General features: G+C 41.5%; 1 protein-coding gene across 10 annotated transcripts in view; it reads left to right on the top strand.

The window, feature by feature from the left end:
* Positions 1-24916, top strand: part of LOC115075772 (ankyrin repeat and fibronectin type-III domain-containing protein 1-like) — a 1084545-nt gene that overhangs the window by 1011933 nt on the left and 47696 nt on the right. For all 10 annotated transcript variants that reach the window (XM_029576526.1, XM_029576524.1, XM_029576522.1 and 7 more), the window contains 5 exons: positions 1362-1577; positions 6124-6290; positions 18173-18323; positions 20884-21052; positions 23667-23833. In XM_029576526.1, coding sequence (XP_029432386.1) covers positions 1362-1577; positions 6124-6290; positions 18173-18323; positions 20884-21052; positions 23667-23833 — 870 coding nt within the window. The remainder of the gene's footprint in view (positions 1-1361; positions 1578-6123; positions 6291-18172; positions 18324-20883; positions 21053-23666; positions 23834-24916) is intronic.

The following is a 24916-nucleotide window of genomic DNA, read 5'->3' as shown; positions in this document are numbered from 1 at the left end:
GGACCACTAGATGACCAAGGGATAAAAGGGGTCCTCAGAGAAGACCAAGCCATCACAGAACAGCTAAATTAATTCTTTGCTCCGGTCTTTACTGAGCATGATATTCGGGAGATGCCCAGACTGGAACAGTTTTTTTCAAGGTGATGAGTCAAAGGAACTGAGGCAAATTATGGTTGTGTTAAACTGGAGGATGCATTAGAGCAAATGGACAGGCCAAATAGCAAATCACCAGGACCTGATAGTATTCACCCCAATGTTCTGAAAAAACCCAAATATGAAATTGCAAATCTGGTCCTGTTAGTCTGTAACATATCATTAAAACCTGCCACTATACCTGAAGATTGGAGGGTAGCCAATGTAATGCCAATTTTTAAAAAGGGCTGCAGGAATTATCTGGGAAACTACAGAACAGTAAGCCTGATGTCAAAGCAAAGAAAAAGGTAGACGCTATAGTTAAGAACACAATTATCGGGCATATAAATGGGCATGATTTAATGAGAAAAAGCCAAAATGGATTTAGTGAAAGGAAGTCATGCCTTTTCAATCTATTAGAATTCTAGGAAGGTATAAATAAACATGTGGACATAAGGGGGAGCCACTTGATGTAGTGTATCAGGGTTTTCAGAAGGCATTTGATAAAGTCCTATATGAGAGAATCCTCAGGAAATTGCAAAGTCATGGGAGGCAATGTCATATTGTGGATTAGTAAGTGATTAAGAGATAGGAAATAGAGATTAGATTTAAATGGTCAGTTTTCTCAGTGGAAAGAAGTAAATAGTGGGGTGGCTCAAGCATCTGTACCGAGACTGGTGGTGTTTAACAGATTTGTAACTGATCTAGAAAAAGGAGCAATGAGTGAGGTGATAAATTTGCAAATGAAACAAAATTATTCAAAGTAGATAAAACACGATCTGATTGTGAGGAATTGCAGGAGGACATTGTGAAAATGGGGAACTGGGCATCTAAACTGCAGATGAAATTTAATGTGGCTAAGTACAAAGTAATGCACATAGGGAAAAATAATCCTAACTGGATTTACAAATGATGGGTTCCTATTAGGAATTACCACTCAGGAAAAGGACCTTAGGGTCATTTTGGACAAAATGTTGAAATCCAGCTCAGTGTATTGTGGCATCCAAAAAAGTAGATAGAATGTTGGGAATTTTTTAAAAGGAACCGACACCAAAACTGGGAATATGGGACCATAATAATGCCTCTGGATTGATCCATGGTGTGGCCATATAAAGTTTTTCCCTAGCAAATGAGTTCAGCAAAGCTGCAAATAGACAAATGGAGTACTGGTGTCCATGGGGACTCGTACATGTTGTAATTCTATTCTTTCTTTTCTGCATCCTGTTAAGGGATTACTGGGAGTACAGGACCTGGGACAGGTCTACTTTGAGCCAATCAAGGACAAGCAGGGCAATATCTTGGTGGTAACCCTGAAAGAGGTGAAGCTGAGTCAGACCCTGGAGAATGTCCGCTGGATCCCACTATCCAGGTTACAGACCAATCGCAAGTCAGTCTCGTCTCCTGAGGAACCCAGCGCTCTGGATGTGCTGTTGATGACATTGCAGGTAAATAACCTACATCTTTTTAGTTTACTAGGAATGGAGGGAAGTTTGGAAAGAGGTTTCATTCCTGATTTGAGTGTCTACTCTTTAGTCCTGTTAGGGCAAAAAATAATAAGAGAACAGGGGAAGTATTGCTTTTGTGGCCAAGAATATTCTTTATTCCAACTAAAAATGGTCTCTAGTATTTCAAAATCCTTTATAGAATATTTTTTTTTTATTATAAGAACATTCTATGTCCCAATTATAAATATTTCTAGACGTAATGGGTATTATCTTTTCAGCAACTTATGGATAAATATTCCATGGATTACACATTTCTCTGCATATCTTCAAGTTAGGCTCTATTTTTTCTCTGTGAAACTCAGCACTACAGCGACACTTGTCCACAAGCACTAAGGTGATGGTGGATATAGGACATCAACAGTCTCACACAGTTTCATTGTTATACACTTCCTTGCTAAGAATGGATACTGCAGAGATTGCTACTGGTTTGTTACAAAAATGGCAAATGGAAATTGACACAAGATTGACAATGAAGGCTTTTAAGAATGTTTTATTAAAATTAAGCGGATTTCACACAATGTTAATCTAAGAGAAACAAATATATATTTCTTGTGTGATAATATTTTTAACAAAAGAGAGCATTTACAGCATCTGTGGCGTCTACGGATATTTGTGTTAAATGTGAATAGAAGAGGGGTACTTTAGGCCACCTATTTTGATCATGTGAAGTAATTCAGTGTTTCTGGCATAAAGTTTGCAATATTTAGAAAACATCTTGGGCCAGACCATTCCCCTTAAGTTAGATTTGCTTCTATTTGATGATATGCCAAGCTGGTGGCTTGTAAGTTTCACTAAGGTGTACATTTTATAAAAAAGCGCGAGTGCGTACTTTTGTTTGCGCACCAGGCGCAAACAAACGTATGCCGGATTTTATAAGATACGCGTGTAGCCGCGCGTATCTTATAAAATCCGGGGTCATCGCGCACAAAGGGGTGCACATTTGTGCACCTTGCGTGCAAGGAGCCCTACACGCGCTGCCTGATCCCTCCGAGGCCGCTCCGAAATCGGAGCGGCCTTGGAGGGAACTTTCCTTCCACGTCCCCCCACCTTCCAATCCCTTCGCCTACCTAACCCACCCCCCCCCCAGCCCTATCTACACCCCCCCCTACCTTTATTCCCAAAGTTATGCCTGCTCGAGGCAGGCGTAACTCGCGTGGGCCAGCTGCCGGCGCGCCAGGTTCCGGTCCGGGGGCTGGTCCATAGGCCGCGGCCACGCCCCCAGATGATGCACCGTGACACGCCCCCCCAGGAAAGCCCCGGGACTTACACGCGCCGCCGAGCCTATGCAAAATAGGCTCGGCACGCGCAGGTGGTATTTGGGGTAGGTTTTCGGGAGTTACGCGCATAATCCTTTGAAAATCTACCCCTAAATGTGATTGAGGAAGGCCTTCCTATTGGGTAAAAAACTATTCTATTAAATTATAGTAGGGAAATATCACCTTCTTTGTTACACTGAAAGAATACTCTGCATCATCTATTGATTGTGAAAATAATCTGCTGTGAAGTTTTGGAATGAAAACAGGAAAAAAACCTTTCTTGATACTTGGTGGGATTATCTTTCTTTGTCACTGGAGTAAAAAGAGATGTGATCAATGATATATGACAAATTTATTGTTCTTTACCAAACAAAAGGTAACCCAAAATACCTAACCCAAAAATATAGTTAATCAAAAAGAAGGTAGGTAGAGCAGTAAGCTACCATAATAGTACTGGTGTCATAAAATCCTGTATCATGACACTCAACCAGGCACAAAGCATACAATAATGAGTGAATAAACGGGTACCGAACGTTCATGTGTGCATCGCACACCACCTTGCATATTCAGGAAATATGTTTGCAGTTGCAGAAAGCCACTGCCCTTTCTTAAGGTGGGATCAGCGCTACATGCACGTGTTCCATTATGCCCATCATGTTTAGTAGCCCAGCAATGGCACAGAAATACATGTGAGTTTCTGCTGCTATTGCCTCTGGGTATAATCCCTAACCTGTTTTTTTTCATGGCTTTGTAAGTATATGCCTGATACATCTGAAGAAGGTGAACTGCTCTATTCTGCCAACTACAAGCACCGTGTTTAGCAATGAGCCTGAGGCAAGAAAATGTCACAAGCTCAATAACTTGACAAGGCCAGGTATGACATAAGACCTGGCAAGAGAGTCTGTGTCACCTTTAATTTCCTTATAAAAGCATAATGGGCATTGAGTTAATCTGGTATGTTCTTACCATTCCTCCTCCGGAAGGCCCAGCGGTGTGCTGGGGTTATAGAAAATCTGCTGATGCTGCTATATGGCCTTTCTGTAGTCTTGAGGCTGTGGGCTCCGCTTTTCCTCCACTCCACCTCTCCCAGGGCCCCGCCTGCTCTCTTCTGCTCCTGATGCTTTGTGGCAACAAATGTTCTTTGTCACAGCAGTCAGTAAAGCTGTAGAAGAAATATTCTGAGGAAATCCAGGTAACATTATAGGCTGGCAGCTCTGGATGTGTGGTTAACTGCTTGCTGTTAACACGCTGGTGTTACTGCAAATAATTAATACAAAAAAGTTAACTACCCTTTGGAGGTGTACTTAAATTTTTGGTGTTAATGAGGCAATATTAAAAATTGCATTTATCATATATTATCAAATCCCATGATAAAATATGAGTTCCTTAGCACATGTTTGCATCTCATCAAATCATTAACATGTGCATTGGCATTCATTTAATGCATTCATGGAGCATGCATTAGGATGCTGTGGACCTGCGCATTGGAATTAGATGCCCAGCTTAGCACCAACGAGCTTTAGAACGTAGATCCCCACCCCCCCCCCCCCCCAACTGTAGGCATTTTGTGTCATCTGACAGTTACTAAGGATTGGCATTGCTGGTAAATTTTAAAGCTGGGATAAAATCACAGAATAAGGAAGCTATCTTGCCCTTATATAAGGCCCTTGTTAGCTCATGCCTGGATTATAGGGTACAGTTTTAGGAAGGAGGCTATCAAGGTAGTAGAAAAGAGAGAGAGGCAGCTAATTTAAAGCAACGGAGTGGGGGTCCAACAAGGAAAGGTTTCTTAGAAACTGAAGACTGAGAATGAACACGGTTATATTCAGGGTCCTTGGTCTCCCGTGCTGCTCAGCAAGTTATGCAAAATCTGGCCCTCGCTACAGAATTGTCAAGTCCCTTGTGGAAATCACAGGAAGGAGGCCTCTCCTCTCCCCCCCCCCCCCCCCCAGTCCCACTCCCCACTGATCACATCCCATCCCCACCCCTAAGAATCCCTAATTCCCATCCCTGAGATCCTTGCGTCCTATCCTCCCCATCCCTCTCTGTGCCAACACCTCCTCAGCAATATGCGAGATCCCATTTTGCTAGACCCAAACAAATAAAATAAATTATACAAGCACACAATCAATGTTAGAAAGCTACTTTACTTTTACAATGCAAAATAAGATTTAAATCATTTAATATTGCAGATTTGTGACTGTGTGCTGCAGAATTACTGCAGAATGTCAGAACCTTTTGACGCTGAATTTTCCAGTCAACCCCGCAGAAACCAGCTCCAAGCTGTTGCAGAAAACCGAGGACTCAATATTATACAGACACACACAAAAGGATCAAACAAGAATCTTGCTGGGGAGCTGTTTAGTCCTAAGTAACAGAAATGCAGAAAGAATGCCTTGTAAAGAAGCGGTGCAAAGTCCTTGGGTGAAAGTAGCCACAGGCTTTGCATCTATGCATGCAGGTTGCTCCCATGGTCTCCAGAACTGGACACAATACTCCTGATGAGGCCTCAGCACTGACCTGTACCAAGGCATGCTTGCTTCCTTTTTGTCTCCTGGTAATACAGCTCCCTGTCTACCTTTAGCATTTTTCTGGCTCTCACTTCTGCCTCGTTGCCCTGGTCATACCCAATGGATTTGTCTGAGGCATGATTTTGGTTGCATAAAAAATGCTTTATACTGAACTTTGTACAATACTTTTTTTTTGTTTTTTTTTCAAAATTGCCTGGCCTGGTCTTCAAATGGAGAAAAACATGGCACATGTACACTGCAGAACACATTTCATGAAGCCTAGTCTTTTTTCATCCAACATTATCAACTTACAAGAGGGAGGTCAATTTTCAAAGCGGTTTATGTGGATAAAATGTGTTTTACATGTATCAGTCAGCCATCTGCACATTGGCTTCCCTCAGTGGGACTTAAAGTTCATGCAAGGTCCTTGTCCCAAAGTAGACAGCTTGCAAGTTGCCTCCAAAATGACTAAAGCTGTGACCTGATCAAGGGAACATAAATTCTTGAAACTAGCCAAAGAATCATCATTTCTGTGTAAAATTAGATAGAAATTGTTCTGAAGAGGCTTCTACCAACAGAATCATGACATAGGACCATGGAAGTGAAACTGGGAAGTATGACCACAAGGCAATAAGAATGGGAAGGCAGAGGAAGATGATGGTTGGTGCTTTTCCACGCTCTCAGAATGGAATCTTATTCAGGCTTGTTCTTTGTCCACAGGAAAAACTGTCCTACCACAGAAGAAGCAGCCAGGCTTTGCCCCCGGGCCTTTATCTGGGTTATCTGAAGCTCTGCAGTGCTGTGGACCAGATCCGAGTGCTGGTGCCCGAAAGGCTGCCCAATATCCTTTGTCACGTTAGGATCCGTGCTAATTTTAATATCTCCAGGTAGGGTTTGGAACAAAACCGGCTACTTTACAGAAATGCCCAAGGAAGTGTGGTAAAGGAGAGCTTATAAAAGAGTCGAGAAACATCACGCACTGTGACTGGTCAGAAACCTGTGCAGACACCGAGTTGCCGACTTACCCTGTGGTTGCATGCATCTCTTTTCCCCCTCTCCTGTGGCCCTCTCTCTTCTCCTCACTGTGTATCCTTCCCTAAAACAGAACAGGAGTGGCAGTGCAAACAGGGAGCCATTTCTTGCGGTAATGTCTCCAAATGGGTTAATTTTGCCCATAACAAGGTGTGGAACGACGAGCATACACACTAAATATTAATCAATCCAGCAGGTGTGTTGGGACAAGGTAGAAAAGGTCCAAAAATAAGTTTCAAACAATCAATTAAATAACAGAGAAACATTAATTCCAAGTAGTCAAATATTTATCTTTGGACCTTTTCAACCTTGTCGCAACACACCTGCTGGATTGATTAATTTTGCCCATACCTTGACAAGAATTAACCTCACTTGTAAGCCAGAGTATGTTGAGTCTGTTCTTAGTCTCTTTTATTTACTGCTCCTTTCCTCTGGACAGTTCAATTTTCTGCTCTAAATAGTAAATGCATGGGTACAGAATGGCAATTGTGGGGATAAGGAGCATAGCATTCAGTCACTATCCCGCTCTCAAGATGCGATGTCGCCACTGAGTAAGATTTTCCTAACTTCCTTTGTATTTCCTCTCATCTGTCTCCTCTTGTGTTTCATCCCTACATAAGCCTCTTTTTTGCCCTCCATCTTCTCACTCACCCTTCATCACCCATCATTTCTCCTCCTTTTGTCTCTCCCCCAATTAGGGAATTAGCCAGCTAGGTCTGCCAGGGTGGCACTCTACTGCTGCTAAGTGGGAGCCATTTAAAAATGGATGGTCCTGGAGGATTTTCCAATATGCCCACAAAGTTTTTTCCCTCATAACTGTATGCAAATTTTCAAACACAATAGTTCAAATTTTGCCTAAAGTTCTGAAGTTACAAAGTACCGATGTGTTTTACATATTCACCTGCTTTTTGGAAATTGCCCACAATCAGGCCGATACAGTAAAGTGCGCTAAGGTGGAGTGCACTATTAGCCCGCGTTTGGAAATGCGTTTTCGACGCGCTATTTTTACTCCTTATACAGTAAGGGGTAATAGCGTTGAAAACGCGCGGCCAACCCCCTGAAACGAATAGCGCCCACAACATGCAAATGCATGTTGATGGGCCTATTAGTTATTCCCACGCGATTCAGAAAGTAAAATGTGCAGCCAAGCTGCACATTTTACTCTCAGAAATTAACTCCTGTCAAAGGCAAGCATTAATTTCGGTCGGCACCAGGGAAGTGTACAGAAAAGCAGAAAAAACTGCTTTTCTGTACACCCTCCGACTTAATATCATAGCGATATAAAGTCGGAGGCCCCAAAAATTTAAAAAACTAAAAAATTTAAAAAAAAAAAAAATTTAAATCTGGGCGCGGGTTGGAAGACGGACGCTCAATTTAGCCGGCATCCATTTTCCGAACCCGTAGCTGTCAGCGGGTTCGAGAACCGACGCCGGTAAAATTGAGCGTCAGCTGTCAAACCCGCTGACAGCCGCCACTTCTGTCAAAAAGGAGGTGCTAGGGACGCGTTAGTGTCCCTAGCACCTCCTTTTACCGCGGGCCCTAATTTACATACCCGGCCTTCCTGAATCGCATGCCCAGAAGAGTGGTCTGTGCGCACGTCGGGAGAGTGGGCGCTCGCCGGCTCTCCCGGGCATTTTTCAATCGGCCTGAATGTGTCTGCCTCCACTGAAATTTATTTTTCAAAACTTTCGCCTTATATTTCACAATTCTAAATACTCACTATCTCATTAAGGGAAATTTTCTGTAAACTGCCAAGCAGCAAGGTGCAATAAACACTTCTGTACCTGAATAAATGTTAGTGAATTTTCAAAGAGACGGTACCTGGGTATTTTCTCTTTGAAACTAACCAGGGTACTTGCCCATCAATAATTTGCATTCCCCCGGGCCATTGCAACTATGAAAATTCACAGTCTTTCAAGATCTCTACGCTCCTCCACTTAAAATTTGTTAGACATATCCTCACCAAAAACTGCACACCGAGACGAAACAAGGGAACGGGCCTTTTCCATAGCTGGCCCTGCTCTTTGGAACTCAGTCCCCAAAGAAATTAGAAACTTGAAAGAGTCCAAGTTCTTTAAAAAGGCCTTGAAGACTCATCTAGTCAAGAAAGCTTTTGAAGGATAACTCAGCCATTACTGCCTCTATCTTTATGATATCAGGTCACTCTGTTTTAGTGTCATTCATGTCCAATGTTTTATTATTGTTTGTCTTATGTGAATTATTATGGGTGTATGTTGTGCCCCATCCTGAGCGTAGGAAGGGCAGGTAAGAAATAAAATAAATAAAGTACCCATGCAGTCTGCACAGGAGATATCTCCAGAAGGAATTCCATGTATATATTTCAAATATTCGGTCAGATGTGTGAAGTATACTCCTCTGACTTAGGCATGGCTCTGGGAGCACCTACCTTTACAGCAGCTAAATAAAGCTGTCTGGTGAAACTAAGTGGCTGTATTTACCATACCCTGCATGCTGCACTTTCAACGGTTTTGTGCCTGTAAACCACTGTTCTAAAATTAACCTGGACTCAAAGCTCTTGTCTGCACATAACCCAGTTTCACACCTTTATGTGTACGGGGAAGAAAGGGGGGGAGGTCAGAGTTGAGACTCACGCACATACTTTTTGTTTTTAAAAAGTATGAGGATAACTTTCAAAACAACTATATACACAGCGGTATGTACACACGTGTACATGGCTGCCTGTAAATCTACACTAGTATTTTATTACCCACATCTATAAAATCTGCATATTTTTACTCCAGAACGTACACACATATGCATGCTTATGTGTGAACACATGCAACGCATCGAAAGTACTTTTTCTACCAATTTTACTTTTTCTACCAATTTTAAAAGTATACAAACGTGTAATTTACATGCAGAAATAAAGTAGGACTTACTCGCATAAAACTCAATTTACATGCATGTCAGCATATTTTAAAATATGCATGCGTAATGGAAATTAACCAGTTTACCAATTCCTCCACCAGTTCGCCCAGTCCTGCTCCAGATCATCGAGACCCTCCTGATTCTTTAGTCTGAACCCCCCCCCCCCAACACACACACACACACACTTTACCCAGACCTCCCACCCAGCCAGTAATAAACAATAAACAAGTCTTATATCAATTATGCCATAAAATTATGCAACTAACTGGCTAAATGTATGCACATTAATGTCTTTTAAAATAGCAATTTACGTGCATAATTGTTGCCTGTGCCTCGGAATGCCCCAAACTGCTCCTTTTTTACATGCGTAAATGTGAACGTGGAATGTGAGTTTGCGCATAATTTCGACTTTTATAAAATAACTATTACACAAGTACAGGCTTCTTACATGTGTGTATGCTAATTTGTATGCACGGAACTCTTTGAAAATTCACCCCTTAGCTTGTAAATTAACCCGCACAAATTATGCCCTGTGAAGAGCAAATGCACGTTTGTGCGAAGTAATTTGTGCATGTTGCAGGCCAATTACCCAAGCAATTTCAAAGGAAACCTGTGCTCGTATTTTCACTTTGAAAAGCTGGCTAAAGTCGGTGTGCACAAGTTACACGGCAGACTATAGCCGTACCCGCACAGTTATAAAATTACCCTCTTTGCCTATTGCATATATTTTCTTTCATACTCATATTTTTATCAGGTTTTCCTCATAGCTGCCTCCTTATTCAATAAACTTCGGTTATATAACCATGGACAGCATTGCAAAGACCTTCTATTATGAACTGTTACCACCACGTGCAGCTTGCTGGGTAGACTGGATGGGCCATTTGGCCAACTGTTACTATGTCTTTGGAATGGTGATCTATTCATTTAAAAAAAAAAAAATTTGAAAATGTAAACAAACGAAATTACAATTTAATTCTTCTAGAAAATATGAGCATTTGACTGCATATTTGACCAATTGTTTCAAGATTCCAATCCCATCATCAGTTCCTTGGATTATCACAATTTATATATGTCTCTAATGTCACCTGCTAGTGCTTTTCCTGATAGTCACTGATTCAAGCAGCCACATTCTCAAATGTTATGTGGAGATTTAGGTTAGGTCAGGCAGCCTAAAGTCAATTTAAAGATTGTCATCCAGGTTCTCCAGTTACTGGATAGCTATTCAGCCCCACTTACAAAAGAGTCACATGATACCCCAGCCAGCCCCTTTTACAGTACAGAATTATACCAGCTGTCTGACCATATAGTTCTGATCGTAGAGGAACACGGTCTCTCAGCTTCATACAAGGAGTTCCAACAGTGAACTTTATCAAGCCCTTATTCTACTCACAATTCCGAACATCAGATCAGCCCACTTATGCGAACTAAGAGAGCAAGCTATATCGATTGCAGATCCCAAATATTGGAACAAAATGCCACTAGAACTGAGATTACAGCAAGATAAGAAACAATTTCGGAAAGGACTAAAAACATGGCTGTTCCGGCAAGCATATGCAGACGAGTAAAAATTAACATAGGAGTTTTTTAGGCATTTTTAGCGTGTTTTAACATTTTACTTATATTGCTTTTACTTTTTTATCTTTTGTTAATTTTATAGTTTTTAAAAAATCTAGATTTTTAGCTATATTTATAATATAATAATTGTATTTTTCTATTTTCCCCTCTTATTTTTACTATGATTAATTGTGAACCGCTGCGATGGAAGTGTCCGCACAACGGTATATAAAACCGTTTAAATAAATAAATAAATGTACTATTGCAATATATTAATATTGCCTTTTTATATTACTTTCTAAAGAAATTCAGAGACATAATAATGTACAGCTACATAAGTGTAATTAGTATTCATTTAACTGCCTTTATGTTGCCAGAATTTGAAAATGTGAGCTATAGTAGATGCATAAGACAGAATAGCTCTCTGTCCAGAAACGTTTTGACCCTGTGTATAAGTACTTTTTCAATAATTATTGATTTTATATATATATATATCTCCATGAACAAACAAGATAAATTCAACCACACACATGGGTGTCAGCATCTGACAGCACCGAGATGGAAAAGCTCTCTCAGGTTTCTCTGAGCATGTGCTGGCTTTCTTGCTTAGTTATCCACCACATGAGTTTCCTCAGTCTTTCCCTTCTGCTCACGTGAACAGACGTGTTTTTGGTTCTCTCTCAGCGGCTCATCAAAGTTTTTCAGGTAATTTTTTCTTTTGTTTCTTTTCTGGTATTTTTATTTTTCGCAAATCTAAAAAAACATTGTTTAGCTACTTTTAATTTTTTTCAGAACTGAGTTCAGTTTAGCCTCTGTCCTGTTTATCCTATTGGGCTTCAAGAAATATCCCTTATGTGATGTCAAGATGTCTTTCACAGACTATCATGATTGATGTGTGTAAGGTGTCTAGGTCTTCTCATGATGTACCCAGTTGTACTGCCTGCACACTAAGGGCCGAAAATATAGGAGCCTATTGCTCAATGATTTTTTGGAATCAGCTTCAAGAAAGAGGAAACATTGGGAGCTGAGGGCCTTTACCTCAATTAAAAAAAGACAGAGTCCTCTCATGTTGGGTGCCATAATTTGGAGCACTCTGACATCATTCCCTCTCCACTAAAGAGGGGGAGGTGAGTCATACTCTTCGGCGCAAAAGGAGACTGGCACCATTGTTCCACACCCATTGGTACAAAAAGGTAGACCTTAAGGGGCGGATTTTAAGAGCCCTGCTCGCCTAAATCCGCCCAAAACCGGGCGGATTTAGGCAAGCAGGGCCCTGCGCGCCGGTAAGCCTATTTTACATAGGCCTACCGGCGCGCGCAGAGCCCCTGGACTCGCGTAAGTCCCGGGGTTTTCGGAGGGGGCGTGTCGGGGGGGCGTGTCGGGGGCGGGCCCGAACCGCGCTGCGTTTTCGGGGCGTGTCGGGAGCGTTCCGGGGGCGGGCCCGGGGGCGTGGCTACGGCCCGGGGCGGCCCGGGGGCATGGCCGTGCCCTCCGGACCCGCCCCCAGATCGCGTCCCGGCGCGCTAGCGGCCCGCTGGCGCGCGGGGATTTACTTCTCCCTCCGGGAGGCGTAAATCCCCGGAGAAAGGTAAGGGGGGGGTGTAGACAGGGCCGGGCGGGTGGGTTAGGTAGAGGAAGGGAGGGGAAGGTGAGGGGAGGGCGTTAGAGGATTCCCTCCAAGGCCGCTCCGATTTCGGAGCGGCCTTGGAGGGAATGGGGGTAGGCTGCGCGGCTCGGCGCGCGCCGGCTATACAGAATTCATAGCCTTGTGCGCGCCGATCCAGGATTTTAGTGGAAATCCTGGATCGGATTTCCAGCGTACTTTTGCTTGCGCCTGATGCGCCAGCAAAAGTACGCCTATTCGCATTTTTTGAAAATCTACCCCTAAGTGTAGAGTGCAGCCAGCTCCAGGACATCTCAGGATTCAGCCTCCACATCAGTCGGGGGGAAGCAGAGTTAGTGTTAAAAGCAAAGCACTCTAAAACATATTCCAACACACTTCCTGGTAAGGATGATAGAATGCTGGCTAGTGCAGCAAAAAAGACTTTCCAGGTATCTAAGCTAAACTTCAGAATAGCCACTCGCTGGTTACACATGATCCGGTGTATGCACTCCTTCTTGCCCAAGCTGCAAGCCTTAGCAGAAGCACGCTCCATAGATAAAACAAATTGGCTCGTGCCAGTGACTCAAGACATTGAAGATTGTGGCAAGCACCTTATCAGGTCAGGCTGTCATGCCTATGATACTTCTTACAGAATCTCCACAGTGGCTATTGAAGCCAGGAGTCAGGCTTAGCAGCCTGCTTCAGGACTCCGTGTGGAGGCTATAACATGCTTCTAGATACTCCATGCATGGTTGTCAGTCTCTTTGGAGAGAAGTTAAAAGAAGTAGTAGATATCATTAAAAATCACTGTGCTAACCTTCTCAACCTTTTATCACCTACAATGGAACAATCTTTTACCTCCAAAACGTGTCGCCAGCAGCCTTAAAGGAGGCAATACATTTATTCCAGGAGAAGAAACTAATGGTTTCCTTATTAGTGCCCTCACCTTCAGCAGCTTCAATGCAGGCTGCAAGCTAGACAAAGAACACAATCTAAGCCTTTGTAACAAATGCAAGCAAAAGATAACCCAAACTTTTGAATGCAATCTCAAAAAATCTTCCATTTGAAATTAAACAGTCTTGTGGTGGGAGGGTGGGGGAGACTGCATTACTTCCAACTAACATGGTATTGAATAACAACAGACAACTAAAATTCATAAACAGTTTTTTAGTCTTAAATGTGCTACTTGCTAACTTCATGGAATGCCCCCTAGTCCTCCTATTATCCGAAAGTGTAAATAACTGATTCACATCTACTCGTTTAAGATCTCTCATGATTTTAAAGACCTCTATCATATCCCCCCTCAGCCGTCTCTTCTCCAAGATGAACAGCCCTAACCTCTTCAGCCTTTCCTCATAGGGGAGTAGTTCCATCCCCTTTATCATTTTGGTTGCCCTTCTCTGTACCTTGTCCATCACAACTATATCTTTTTTGAGATGCGGTGACCAGAATTGTACACAGTATTCAAGGTGCGGTCTCACCATGGAGTGATATAGAGGCATTATCACATTTTCCGTTTTATTCACCATTCCCTTCCTAATAATTCCTAACATTCTGTTTGCTTTTTTTACTGCTGCAGCACACTGAGCCAACGATTTTAAAGTATTATCCACTATGATGCCTTGATCTTTTTCCTGGGTGGTAGCTCCTAATATGGAACCTAACATCGTGTAACTACAGCAAGGGTTATTTTTCCCTATATGCAACACCCAGTCAGTACTACCCAGTAGACACATTTAATGTCACTTATCGGGTGTAAAAATATGCAAGTAAGTTGTAAAAAGTAGGCACATAAGTGCTTTTTAAAATAGCAACTTACACAACTGTTGCACTGCCCGGGAACGCCCTAGAGCACCCCTTTTTTATATGCCTATATGTGCAAAAGTGAAAATACATGCGTCTGTTGGACTTTTATAGAATACGGAATATGTGAGTAGAGGCTACTTTTGTGCATATATTTTTTACATACATAACATTTTGAAAATTCACCTTTAACCCTGTCAGGGCAAACATGTGTGCTGTAGTAGCATACTATGATAATTGCAATGGTGCTTCTATTTCTCATTAACCTACAGCTTCCATGTGATGAAACAGGTTCACACAGGCAGAAGCAGCCTTGAAGAGAGAAGACAGATTGTCTAAAGGGAGTGTCAGGGGAAACACTGCCTTAAGGCAGAAAGAAAAAGTGAACAAGGATTGGAAAGTCAGAAAGAACAGGAAGCACAGGGCTGCTGAGAGATCTTTGGCTGATAACTAATTAGGATGAAGGTAACAGCCACAGAAAGATGTGATGATAATTGGGATTCACAGCTGAGGCTAATTACAGAGCTACTGCAAATAATCAGCCTGTCTCTTAAGGGAGACAGCACTGCCTGTAAGCAGAGAGGGAGAAGGAGAGCCAGGTGGGGAGACAAGAGAAGGAAGCTCACTCAGACCCAGATGCAGAGATTCCCACAGCATCTGGTTAGGAATTTTGTATCTGCAAAGGCACAATTGGAAAGTAGATACTATGTGGTCCTGGGGGAATTGAGCAACAGGTTGACTATCCATGTATCTTATTGGAGTGGACATGGTGTCTCTAAAACAGAACTTGAAAGCTATAAATGTGACCTGAACAACTGATGCATGGAATAAAGTTGGCTTTTACTTCAAGTGGCTGGCTCTGAGCTGTGTGTCCCAGAGAACTGTCTGTAGGTTATGCAGGCCCTGGATGGTGATCGAATGAAAGATGCACCATCCCTTTGGGATCTAAATATTCCTTCTCAATTCATGAAAACCACCATTTGAACCTTTGACAACAGCAGATCTGAAAGTTCTGACTTGGAAAGTTTTATTTTTAATAGCGATTATGACTGCTCAGAGAATAAGCAAGTTACAAGCCTAATCTCCTTCCCACGTCATACTCAGATTTTTAAGAGTATTTCTTAAAAACTCATCCTAAGTGGCTACTAAAGGTGGATTTTCAGTTTCATTTAAATCAGCATATTGTATTACCTACATTCTTTCCAAGACTTCATGCAATATAAGGGGGAGCAGGATCCTCCTATCTTGGACTGCAGAAAGGCTCTGTTATTCTATTTAGAAAGAACAAAACCCTACAGAAAATCCGTACAGCTGTTCATTTCTTTCAACCCAGTTAAGCAAGAGGTTGCTGTGGCAAAAATTACTCTTTCAGCTTGGATATCTGCTTGCATTGCTTATTGCTACAATCAGTCAAGCCTGCCCCTTCAAAGTATGGTAAAGCCCATCAGCTTAGAAGCAGGGCAGCTTCTTTAGCACACCAACCCTTTGCCTCTCTTGAAGATACCTGTAAGGGGGCTACTTAGACTGCTATCCATACTTTCACTACTCATGAGTGCCTAGAAAACACGTCACGTCAAGACAGTAGTTTTTGTCAGGCAGTTCTTCAAAGTATAATTAATTCCTTCAACTCTCTCCTCTAACCTCAAACAATAATTATGGGTCACAGAGTTCTACTAAAGTACAAAATAGGTTCTTGCAGTCCTTAGGTGTCCCGACATATGTGAATGAATATATCCTGCTTGCCCACAGAAAAAGCGAGAGCCTGTTTACCTGTAACAAGTGCTTTCCATGGACACCAGGATAAAAATCAGCCGCACAGTACCCGCTACCTCCTCTTAGAATTGAAGATTAGCTTACGGTCAGGAAGATTGAGGAGACTTCTGTGATGGGTGGCTGTGCGGGAACCTCTGAAAGAGCTTTTCCATCTCGGCCCCATGGGGTGACATCACCCATTTGTGTGACTGATTTATCCTGCTGACTACAGAGAACACCTGTTCCAAATGAGCAACTTAGCTTTACATAAATTTTCATCCAAAACTAATCCAAATATGATTTACAAATACACTAAGTCAGAAACATGGTACCTAACAAATATCATGCCTTGCGTATTTTATAGCTTCCAATGAAAAGAAAAAAACATACCCATTACTCAATTACTTTTGAGTAAACTGAAATGCAAGGAGATATACGTTTTGTATAACATTATCCACAGAATTGGAGGAAAGAGCAAGATTTGAGCTCACAAGTTCTAGAAATTGTCATAAAGAGTCAGACCAAACTTTTTACAATGAAGGATCCCTGGTGACTGAAACTAGCCCCACTTATTATGCAGTTCGCCAACACAAGGTTCTAAGTCCAGCTCAGCTGACAATGCTGATTGTCCTCCACTAGATATTCAACCCAGCTCCAGCAAGGGAAACCAAAAACACATTTTCAGGTACTAAATTATGTTAAAATAGTTTGGCCAGTTCACCTACTTGGATAAGCCTATGGCACTTAGAAATGCAATCCAGTAGGATTGCACCTGATGATTAAAACCTTTTCATACTCATTGATCTATCTAACATACAGGCCGATACAGTACAGTGCGCTCCGACAGAGCACACTGTTAACCCGCCGAAAACGCACGTCCAATCCGCCAAACCTAATAGCGCCTGCAACATGCAAATGCATGTTGATGGCCCTATTAGGTATTCCTGCGTGATACAGAAATTAGCGCCTACCCAAAGGCCCGATAGTAACATAGTAATGACGGCAGAAAAATACCAAATGGTCCATCTAACCTGCCCAGCAAGTTTCTTAAGTTAGTAAATGCCGCTCCATGCAGATTACCCCCAAGCCTTATGTTAAGGGTAGTAATATTAAAAATCAGAACCAAGCAACTGTCAAACCCATAACAAACTTACTGCTAGCAACTTGTTTACAGAGTGAGCAGCCTTCCTGATAATTTATACTTTATTTATTTTTTATATACCGACATTCGATCACATTGATTTACATTCAGGTACTGTAGGTATTTCCCTATCCCCAGAGGGCCTACAATCTAAGTTTTTGCACCTGAGGCAATGGAGGATAAAGTGACTTGCCCAAGGTCACAAGGAGTGACAGCGGGACTCAAACCCTGGACTCCTGGTTTGTAGCCCACTGCTCTAACCACTAGGCTATACCTCCTCCCTCATACAGTGCTGCAGCTTGAATGTGCCTTTGCTTTTGGACTTGGCCACAGAAGCAGTCTTGAGCTTTTTCCCTAATATTTGCATATCAGTATCCTGGACTGTAAAAGTCGGGGCCCAGCATTGGTTGTCATCTGAATGCAATTCCCCTTTTTTCCCCCTGATGTCAAACCAGAGAGCGATGCTGCAGTTGCTTCAAAATCATGTAAGCTAGTTGATTAAGGGTAGTAGTCCCCATGCTTTCTTTTAGGGGTAGTAGCTGCCACTCCATGCTGGTTTTCTCTCCCATACAGCTTTTTCTTAATTTCCAGCTCTAGACTTTAGAGATCCACAGTGTTTATCCCATGCCTTTTGAATTTGCTTACTGTGTTCATCTTCACCATCTCTTCTGGAAGGGCATTCTAGGCATCCACCACCTTCTCTGTGAGTCGTCCCCCGCTGAAGTTTCATATTGTGACCCCCTAGTTCTACTGTTTGCTTTCTTCCAGAAAAGGTTTGAGAACTTGCAATATTAAAACCATTCAGGTATCTGAAAGTCTGCATCATATCTCCCCTGCACCTCCTCTCTTCCAGGATATACATATTCAGATCTTTCATGTATATGTATGAACTTCTAGTTAATATGTTCTAAAAATAAGAGATGAAACTTGTGTTGCTCATGTGTGTTAGTGTTTTATTAAAGACAATTGTTCATGATTCAATTTTTCTCCTTCAGAGAGGAATGGGAATGGCTGCAGAACCTGGCTAGTACAGAGGATCCAATTCTTGCTGAACAGCATTCTGGGAGTTGCCAGAACCTCTTGCTACAAGATCTCAGAGGAGCTGTTAAAGAATTAATGAATCTGGTCAACATACCACTACAAGAGGTAGTATAGAAGAGAGGAATCTATTTTGAGAGTACACAATATTAATTGTGATGGCAGGGAGGGATTTTCAGAGTTTGGATTGTTTTTAGCTAGTAATCTGGTATTTCACTTTAGAATTTCTTTGAAAACTTTACTTGTGATCTCATGAGACGGAAGATGCTTTAGGTTCTTAAAGGCGAATTTTAAAAGCCCTTAATGCGCCAAAGCCAGGAGATATGCACGTATCTGGCTGGTGCATGCCACATGGATTTAAAAAAGTGCCCGAGTACACGTATATCTCCCGTATGCACACAAATCAAAAAGTGCAAAAAGGGGCGGGGAGTGGGCAGGGTATGGGTGGAGCATGGGTGGGACATGGGTGTTGAGGCAAGATCACTTGAAAGGTTCCCCAAACTATTTAATGTGCACAAGTGTATGCCTACTTCTGCTATGGATAGCGTGTAAGTTAAAAAAAAAAAAAAGATCAGGGCTAGTCATTGGGTTTTAAAGAGTTGAGGCTAATAGCGTAAAAGGGAAGAAGGTTAATTAGGGGTTTTAGGAAATCCGGAACCTTTACCTGGCCGAACTGGGAATGGACTGTGGAAACTGGTAATTGCGTCGGCACGTATATCTAAAAAAAAAATCCCTCCACTTACACGCCATTTGCACGCATAAGCACGCGTTCATACCAAATTGTGCGCACATGTAGATGCATAAAGATGATTTTATATCATATGTGAATATATGCACATATGTTATAAAATGGCTATGTCCATTCACGCGAGCCACCATACGTGTGTAAATATATGCCCGCGCTGCTGTTTAAGAGTTACCATCTTATTGACTAGCTTTTGCTTTACAAATCAGAGATTGATGCTCTCTACTAGTTAGGTCTTAATTTAGGGTGGGAGGAATAGTCATATTATATAGATCATTGTCTAGGTTAGGATGTGAAGTATTATGTAGGGTATTACCATTTTTAAATGTTAATTTGGGCTGGAAGCCATCATGCATTGCATTGATGATTGGAATGGAGTAGTTGCTGACTGGTTAAGGAGGGACAGTTTGTTGCTGAGTAGTTAGTTGTCTGTTATGGGTGGAATAAAAATATTTTAAATAAATAGTGTTTAGACTGTAGTATGGAATGGGAGGATCACTGCAGTGTACTAGTGGATTCCCCTTTAGTCTTTGAAAGTGTGCCATTCCTCTCTTGTGCCTCAATTAATCTATCCTCAATCTAGTTGTAACCATTGGCAGTTCACAGATTTCATCTGTGGACCCTTCCAATGTGACTCTCTCAGACTTGTGGAGGGTTCTGGTAAAATTGGACTTGAATTTGACACAAGTTAATTCCTCTCTTACATCACTGGTTAGTGTTAATAGAATTCAATTTTGGAACAAGGTAAAAGATTGAGTGCTGTAGAAGAAATGATGAATGAAGTTACTGGGAAAATAAATAACATGCAGAATTTAGAAAATGTATTAATTAGAGATAATACTTCAATACATACTGATTTAGAAAATTTAGAAAATCTGATAAGAGTAAAACATTTGACTGGTTAATTTTCCAGTAACCAGGTTATTGTCTCCTAGAGAGATGTTAATAAAGTATTTAAAAGAAATTTTGATGTATGAAGAAAAAGATATTCCAGCTTTCTCAAAGATACATTACTTTTTATCCCGATTTGATAAAAATAAGATAAGTGAGGAAAATAGTATTGGAATCACTACATTCTTAGAGGAATCAATAGATATCATTAATAATAGAGCAACTCTCTTTGTATCCTTTATGGCTGAGAGTGATAAGGAATGTTTATTGGAGAAATTTTTCAGAAACAAGGACCTGCAATTTTGTGGTAAAAAGATTTATATGTTTCAAGATTTACCCAGGCCCGTAGGAAACAGTTCTTGGCACTGAAAAGTAAGACCCTGGAAATCGGAGCAACGTTTTATTTGAGATATCCTTCTAGATGTTTTATAAATTTCCAGGGGAAGAAATTCAGCTTCAATGAACCGTTACAGTTAGAACATTTTCTGAAAGATAAATCTAGTCTAAATTGTAACCAAGAAATGATGCTTGGAGTTACAACAGAAAATAAGGAAGAAGTTGTCCCTTCAGATAATGAGTAATTATGGAAATGTATTTGGTATAATTAGGCCTCTCCCATTATTAGTGCCTAATTTGAGAAATGTTGGATGATTATGTATTGTTTTTGTTAGTGGAATTAGAGATTTGTTTCCAAGTTAGGATTATATATTGGATTGAGAAGTAACATGTCTTATGTTTTATGTATAAGTTTGAAAAAATGGAATAAAGAGATAATTGAAAGTGTGCCATTACTATATAGTTGCAAAGTGCAGTCAGATCATACGAGTTAGGTTCCTATTCAAGTTAAGTGGAGCCCTTACAGATTTGGTTTAGAAGTTGAGAGACCTGGATCAGGTCCTAGTACAACTTCTCTGGCATCTAGAGAATATCAATATCCAGTTTCCGGTATCTGAGGATGTTTATTATAAAAGGGATAGATTGATTACACTAGGTATGATCAATTTAATGGGCTCCCTTTTTCTAAACTCCCAGGCCAAAGATTTCCGTGTCTACAGCCAGGAGGTCCTTGACTTTGGGGGCCAAGTCTCCTTTCTATTACTGCTTCCTCCATCTGATGATGTCTGCACTGCTCCCGGTCAGAACAATCCTTATACGCCTTGCTCTGGCTTCCTCATGCTGCCTCTCCAAATCTTTGAGCTAGGTAAGAATTTCACTCTAAACTTGCTAAATGGCACATGCTGGGGGGAGGGGAAGGGTGCAATTTTCAAAATGTCCACTTTAATCCAAAGTCTACAGGTTTGTGTTTTTTTTAACCTGTGACTTGGCACCAAATTTTAAAGGAAAAATATGCACATAAAGAGTACTACTAGTGGAGTTTTGCACCTGCTTTCTATGCCGGCAGATTTTTCATGGGAAATAAAATGTACAGATTTGAAAATACAACCTAGGGGCCTTATTTTCCAATCCTACCCAAAATCTGCTCCACCATGAATGTCTCCCAAATGCACCATGTGGAACATTAATCATCGCTGTGGGTATATTGCAGGAGAGCAGTTTTCAGAGAGCTGATAAGTACAGAGCAAGAGAGAGACTTAGGGGTCATAGTGTCTAACGATCTGAAGACGGTAAAGCAGTGTGACATGGTGATTGCTAAAGCCAGATGAATATTGAGCTGCATAGAAAGAGGAATATCTAAGTAAGCACAAAGAAGTAATAATTCCCTTGTACAGATCCCTGGTGAGGCCCAACCTGGAGTACTTTGTTCAGTTCTGGAGTCCATATCTCAAAGGGACAGAGATAGAGTGGAGGCAGTTCAGAGAAAGGTGACCAAAATGGTGGGAAGACTCCATCATATGACTTATGAGGATAGGTTGAAGGCCTAAATATGTACATCCTGGAAGAGAGGAGGTGCAGAGGGGACATGATACAGACCTTCAGATACATGAAAGATATAAACGATTCACAACTAAAAAGAAACCTCTTCTACTTGAGATATAATGAGAACAAGGGGTCACAATATGAAACTCCAGGGAGGTAAACTCAAACTGAATGTCAGAAAATGGTTCTTCACGGAGAGAGTGGTGGATGCTTGGAATGCCCTGCCAGAGGAGATGGTGAGGAAGAAGACAGTAAAGGGCTTTAAAAAGGCATGGGATAGACTATGTGGCTCCTTAAGAAAAAAATAATTCCAGGAGTTCCCAAGAGTATGGGTGATGAACAGAAACAATAGAGAGGAAGTAAAGAAGAAATTGGGAAGAAGATAATAGGATAGGACACCAATAGGGAATGAGTTAGAGTATGTGGACCCCCTAAGGAGCTATAGCAAAGGGGCATAGGGTTAATAATCAGTTTCAATTAAACCCTAGTGACAATGAAAGAACCCAGTTGAAAGATCTGTGATTCAAATTCAAAACAAGATTGCAGGGCAGACTCAATGGACCACCTGGTCTTTTTCTGCCATCTATATCTATGTATCTGTCTATGTATCTATTTAGGCTTGATTACCTGCTTTTCACAATGTACAAGCGCAAATCGGAATATAGTATTAAAAAAAACATTCAAAACAGAATCATATAACAAATGCATGCATTAAAATATAAAATAAAATTAAGTAGCCGATGAATTTAACCAGACCTTCTCCAATGCTAAGAGCTTATTGTGTACAGATTAATATCTCTCTATGTTTCCACTACAAGATCATTTTATATTAGTACATACTCTTAGAAGGGGGTATATCTTGTAAGAATAGCATCATTTACTCTGTATGGGTAGGAAAACCCCAAAGTTAAGTAGCTCCTGTATGAAGAGTATAGATGAGTAATCCATATGGTTTGTTTTATGGTATTAAGCATCTATTAATTTCACATTATTTAATTGTCTGTAAATGTACAAGTACAGAAAATGAGGATACATTTTAAAAAAAAACTCTTTCCCCAATACAATCCATTGTCATTTCATTAGACAAGATACCCCTGCTAAGAAAATTATAGCTGGGTAGTACTTAGCCAAATATGTGAACCAATTGACTGGTGGCGCCTTATATGTAAAGGCTCCCAGTTTTCCATCCTTACAGAAGAGAATTGATGTTTCTGTTTCATCTGCATTTATTTTTATAGAGAAAAAAAGCCCAGATTTATTTGTTGAATGAGGGTTCTGAAGGAAATGATTAAAGAAGAACAGGCATGTCTTCAGTTAAGAACAGAAAACAAAAAAAAAAAAATTATATAAAAATAGGAAAAGAAAAGGGAAAAAGTTGTGTTATGAGAAAGCAGATGTGGTGTTCGTTGCTTGCACACAAATAACCATAGCAAAGAGCTGAAAAAATGAATATGGAAATATAAAGATGAAAAAGCATTTGAAAATAAAATGCGTAAAGCTGGGAGCTATGTTTTTGATAACGTAGATAATCTTCCAGAAGCATTTAACTAATGTCAGGTAGGAATTGGGTCCAGATGAAAAATGAGGATTGGCAAACGCAGCAGGAATGTAGTCTCTCTTCCCGAGCAGGCCTGCTGGTTGGTGCCAGTCATGCTTCACCATCTTACCCTGCACTGAGAGAGAGGAAGTCAGAGTTCTCCATTCACGTAGAAACCCTTCATTTCTCTCCTGTTCCTCCTGACTGTGATCTAATTGAATTCGTATCAACGACGTGTTTGGTTTTTTTGGAGTCTAGAGAAAAACCTCATCATTTCCCTTTCCCTGGGAAGAGAAAACATTATAAAAGGTGAAGCCATTGAAGAATGAAAGAAAGAAGGTGGAAATTAGTACCTACGAAGTAAACTGTAAATATTGCCTTTGTTTTGGGTTCCCTCTAGTCCACTTTTTCACCTATGACCGAGAGTTCATCAGCCAGTACTGCCAGGTGTCCGCCCTCCTGGAGCTTGAATCCTTGCTTTCCCAACAGAGCCTCAGAGAGGCCTTCTCAGACTCTGAGCTAACAACAGCCAAGCAGAGGCACCAGCAGGTCCAGGACTACATACAGGTAAAAGGAGATATGGATGTAGGTAAGATAATCCAACCTGGATCATTTACACTCAGGTGGTTTATTCATCTGTTCTCTAAATTACACAGTAAGGGCCTGATTCATCAAGGTCTCTTCATTTTAGGTACAGAATGGGGGGAAAAAAAGCCTTAGTGAAGTATTACTTTCAGCATGCTGAAATGAGTTTAGATGGGTACGTCTAAGTCTGCTTCTCTTTTCACTGATAACTTCAGCTACCCATTGCCTTTATGCAGGGGCGGCTCAAGGCAATCTGCTGCCTGAGGCAAAGGATGAAATGGTGCCCCCCCCCCCACCCCAAATGGGCCCGGTGCAGGTGAAATCACCGAGGGCCAGGGCAGGGGGAAGGCAGTGGAGGGTGAAGTGACTTGCCCAAAATCACAAGGAATGGCAATAGGATTTCAACCCTGGTTTCCCTTGTTTGCAGTTCACTGCTCTAACCACTCAGTTTTTGGGCCTGTTATTTTTTTGTTCTCAATCTTCAGTGTTCGCACTAGGGGGTGTCAGAGAAATGTTTAATGGGGGCAGGATGTCTTTGGCTGCCCCACCACCTGGGTCTAGAAATAGGACTCCTCCATTCCTAATTGCCTTCCTTCCACCCTTCTCCAGGATCTGCCCACTGGGGGTTGATGAATGGTGGGTGTGTGTGTGACACTTCATTATACCCTTTTTTTTTAACTTTTCGCCATGGCCCTGAACAGCTGGCTACGGCAGGATGGCTCTGCCATGGCCCCACAGGTTTCTCTTTGGGCCACAGCACCAGTAGCCCCTCTTCTTCTCTTCAGCGGGAAGTTTAAAAAAAAAAAAAGGTATAATAGTCAGGGTGAGGCGGCTGTGGCAGGAAGGTTTAAGGGGGCAATTTTGCCACTTTGAAATCTTGCCGCCTAAAGCAGCCGCCTCACCCTGTCTTTAGGGCCAGTTTCCATTGTCCTGCCTTAAGTTATGTTCTGCTTGGTAAGGTTTCGTGTTTGCTAGGGTGTTATTTTCAAAGCACTTACAAGCACAAAGCACTTACAAGTATATATGCACATAAGTAGCTTGTACTCGTGTAATTGCTATTTTATG

The sequence above is a fragment of the Rhinatrema bivittatum genome, chromosome 14, assembly GCF_901001135.1.
Source record: "Rhinatrema bivittatum chromosome 14, aRhiBiv1.1, whole genome shotgun sequence".
NCBI classification, from domain to species: Eukaryota; Metazoa; Chordata; class Amphibia; order Gymnophiona; family Rhinatrematidae; genus Rhinatrema; species Rhinatrema bivittatum.
Note: the sequence above shows the minus strand (reverse complement) of the source record. Positions and strands in the feature narration are given on the sequence as shown.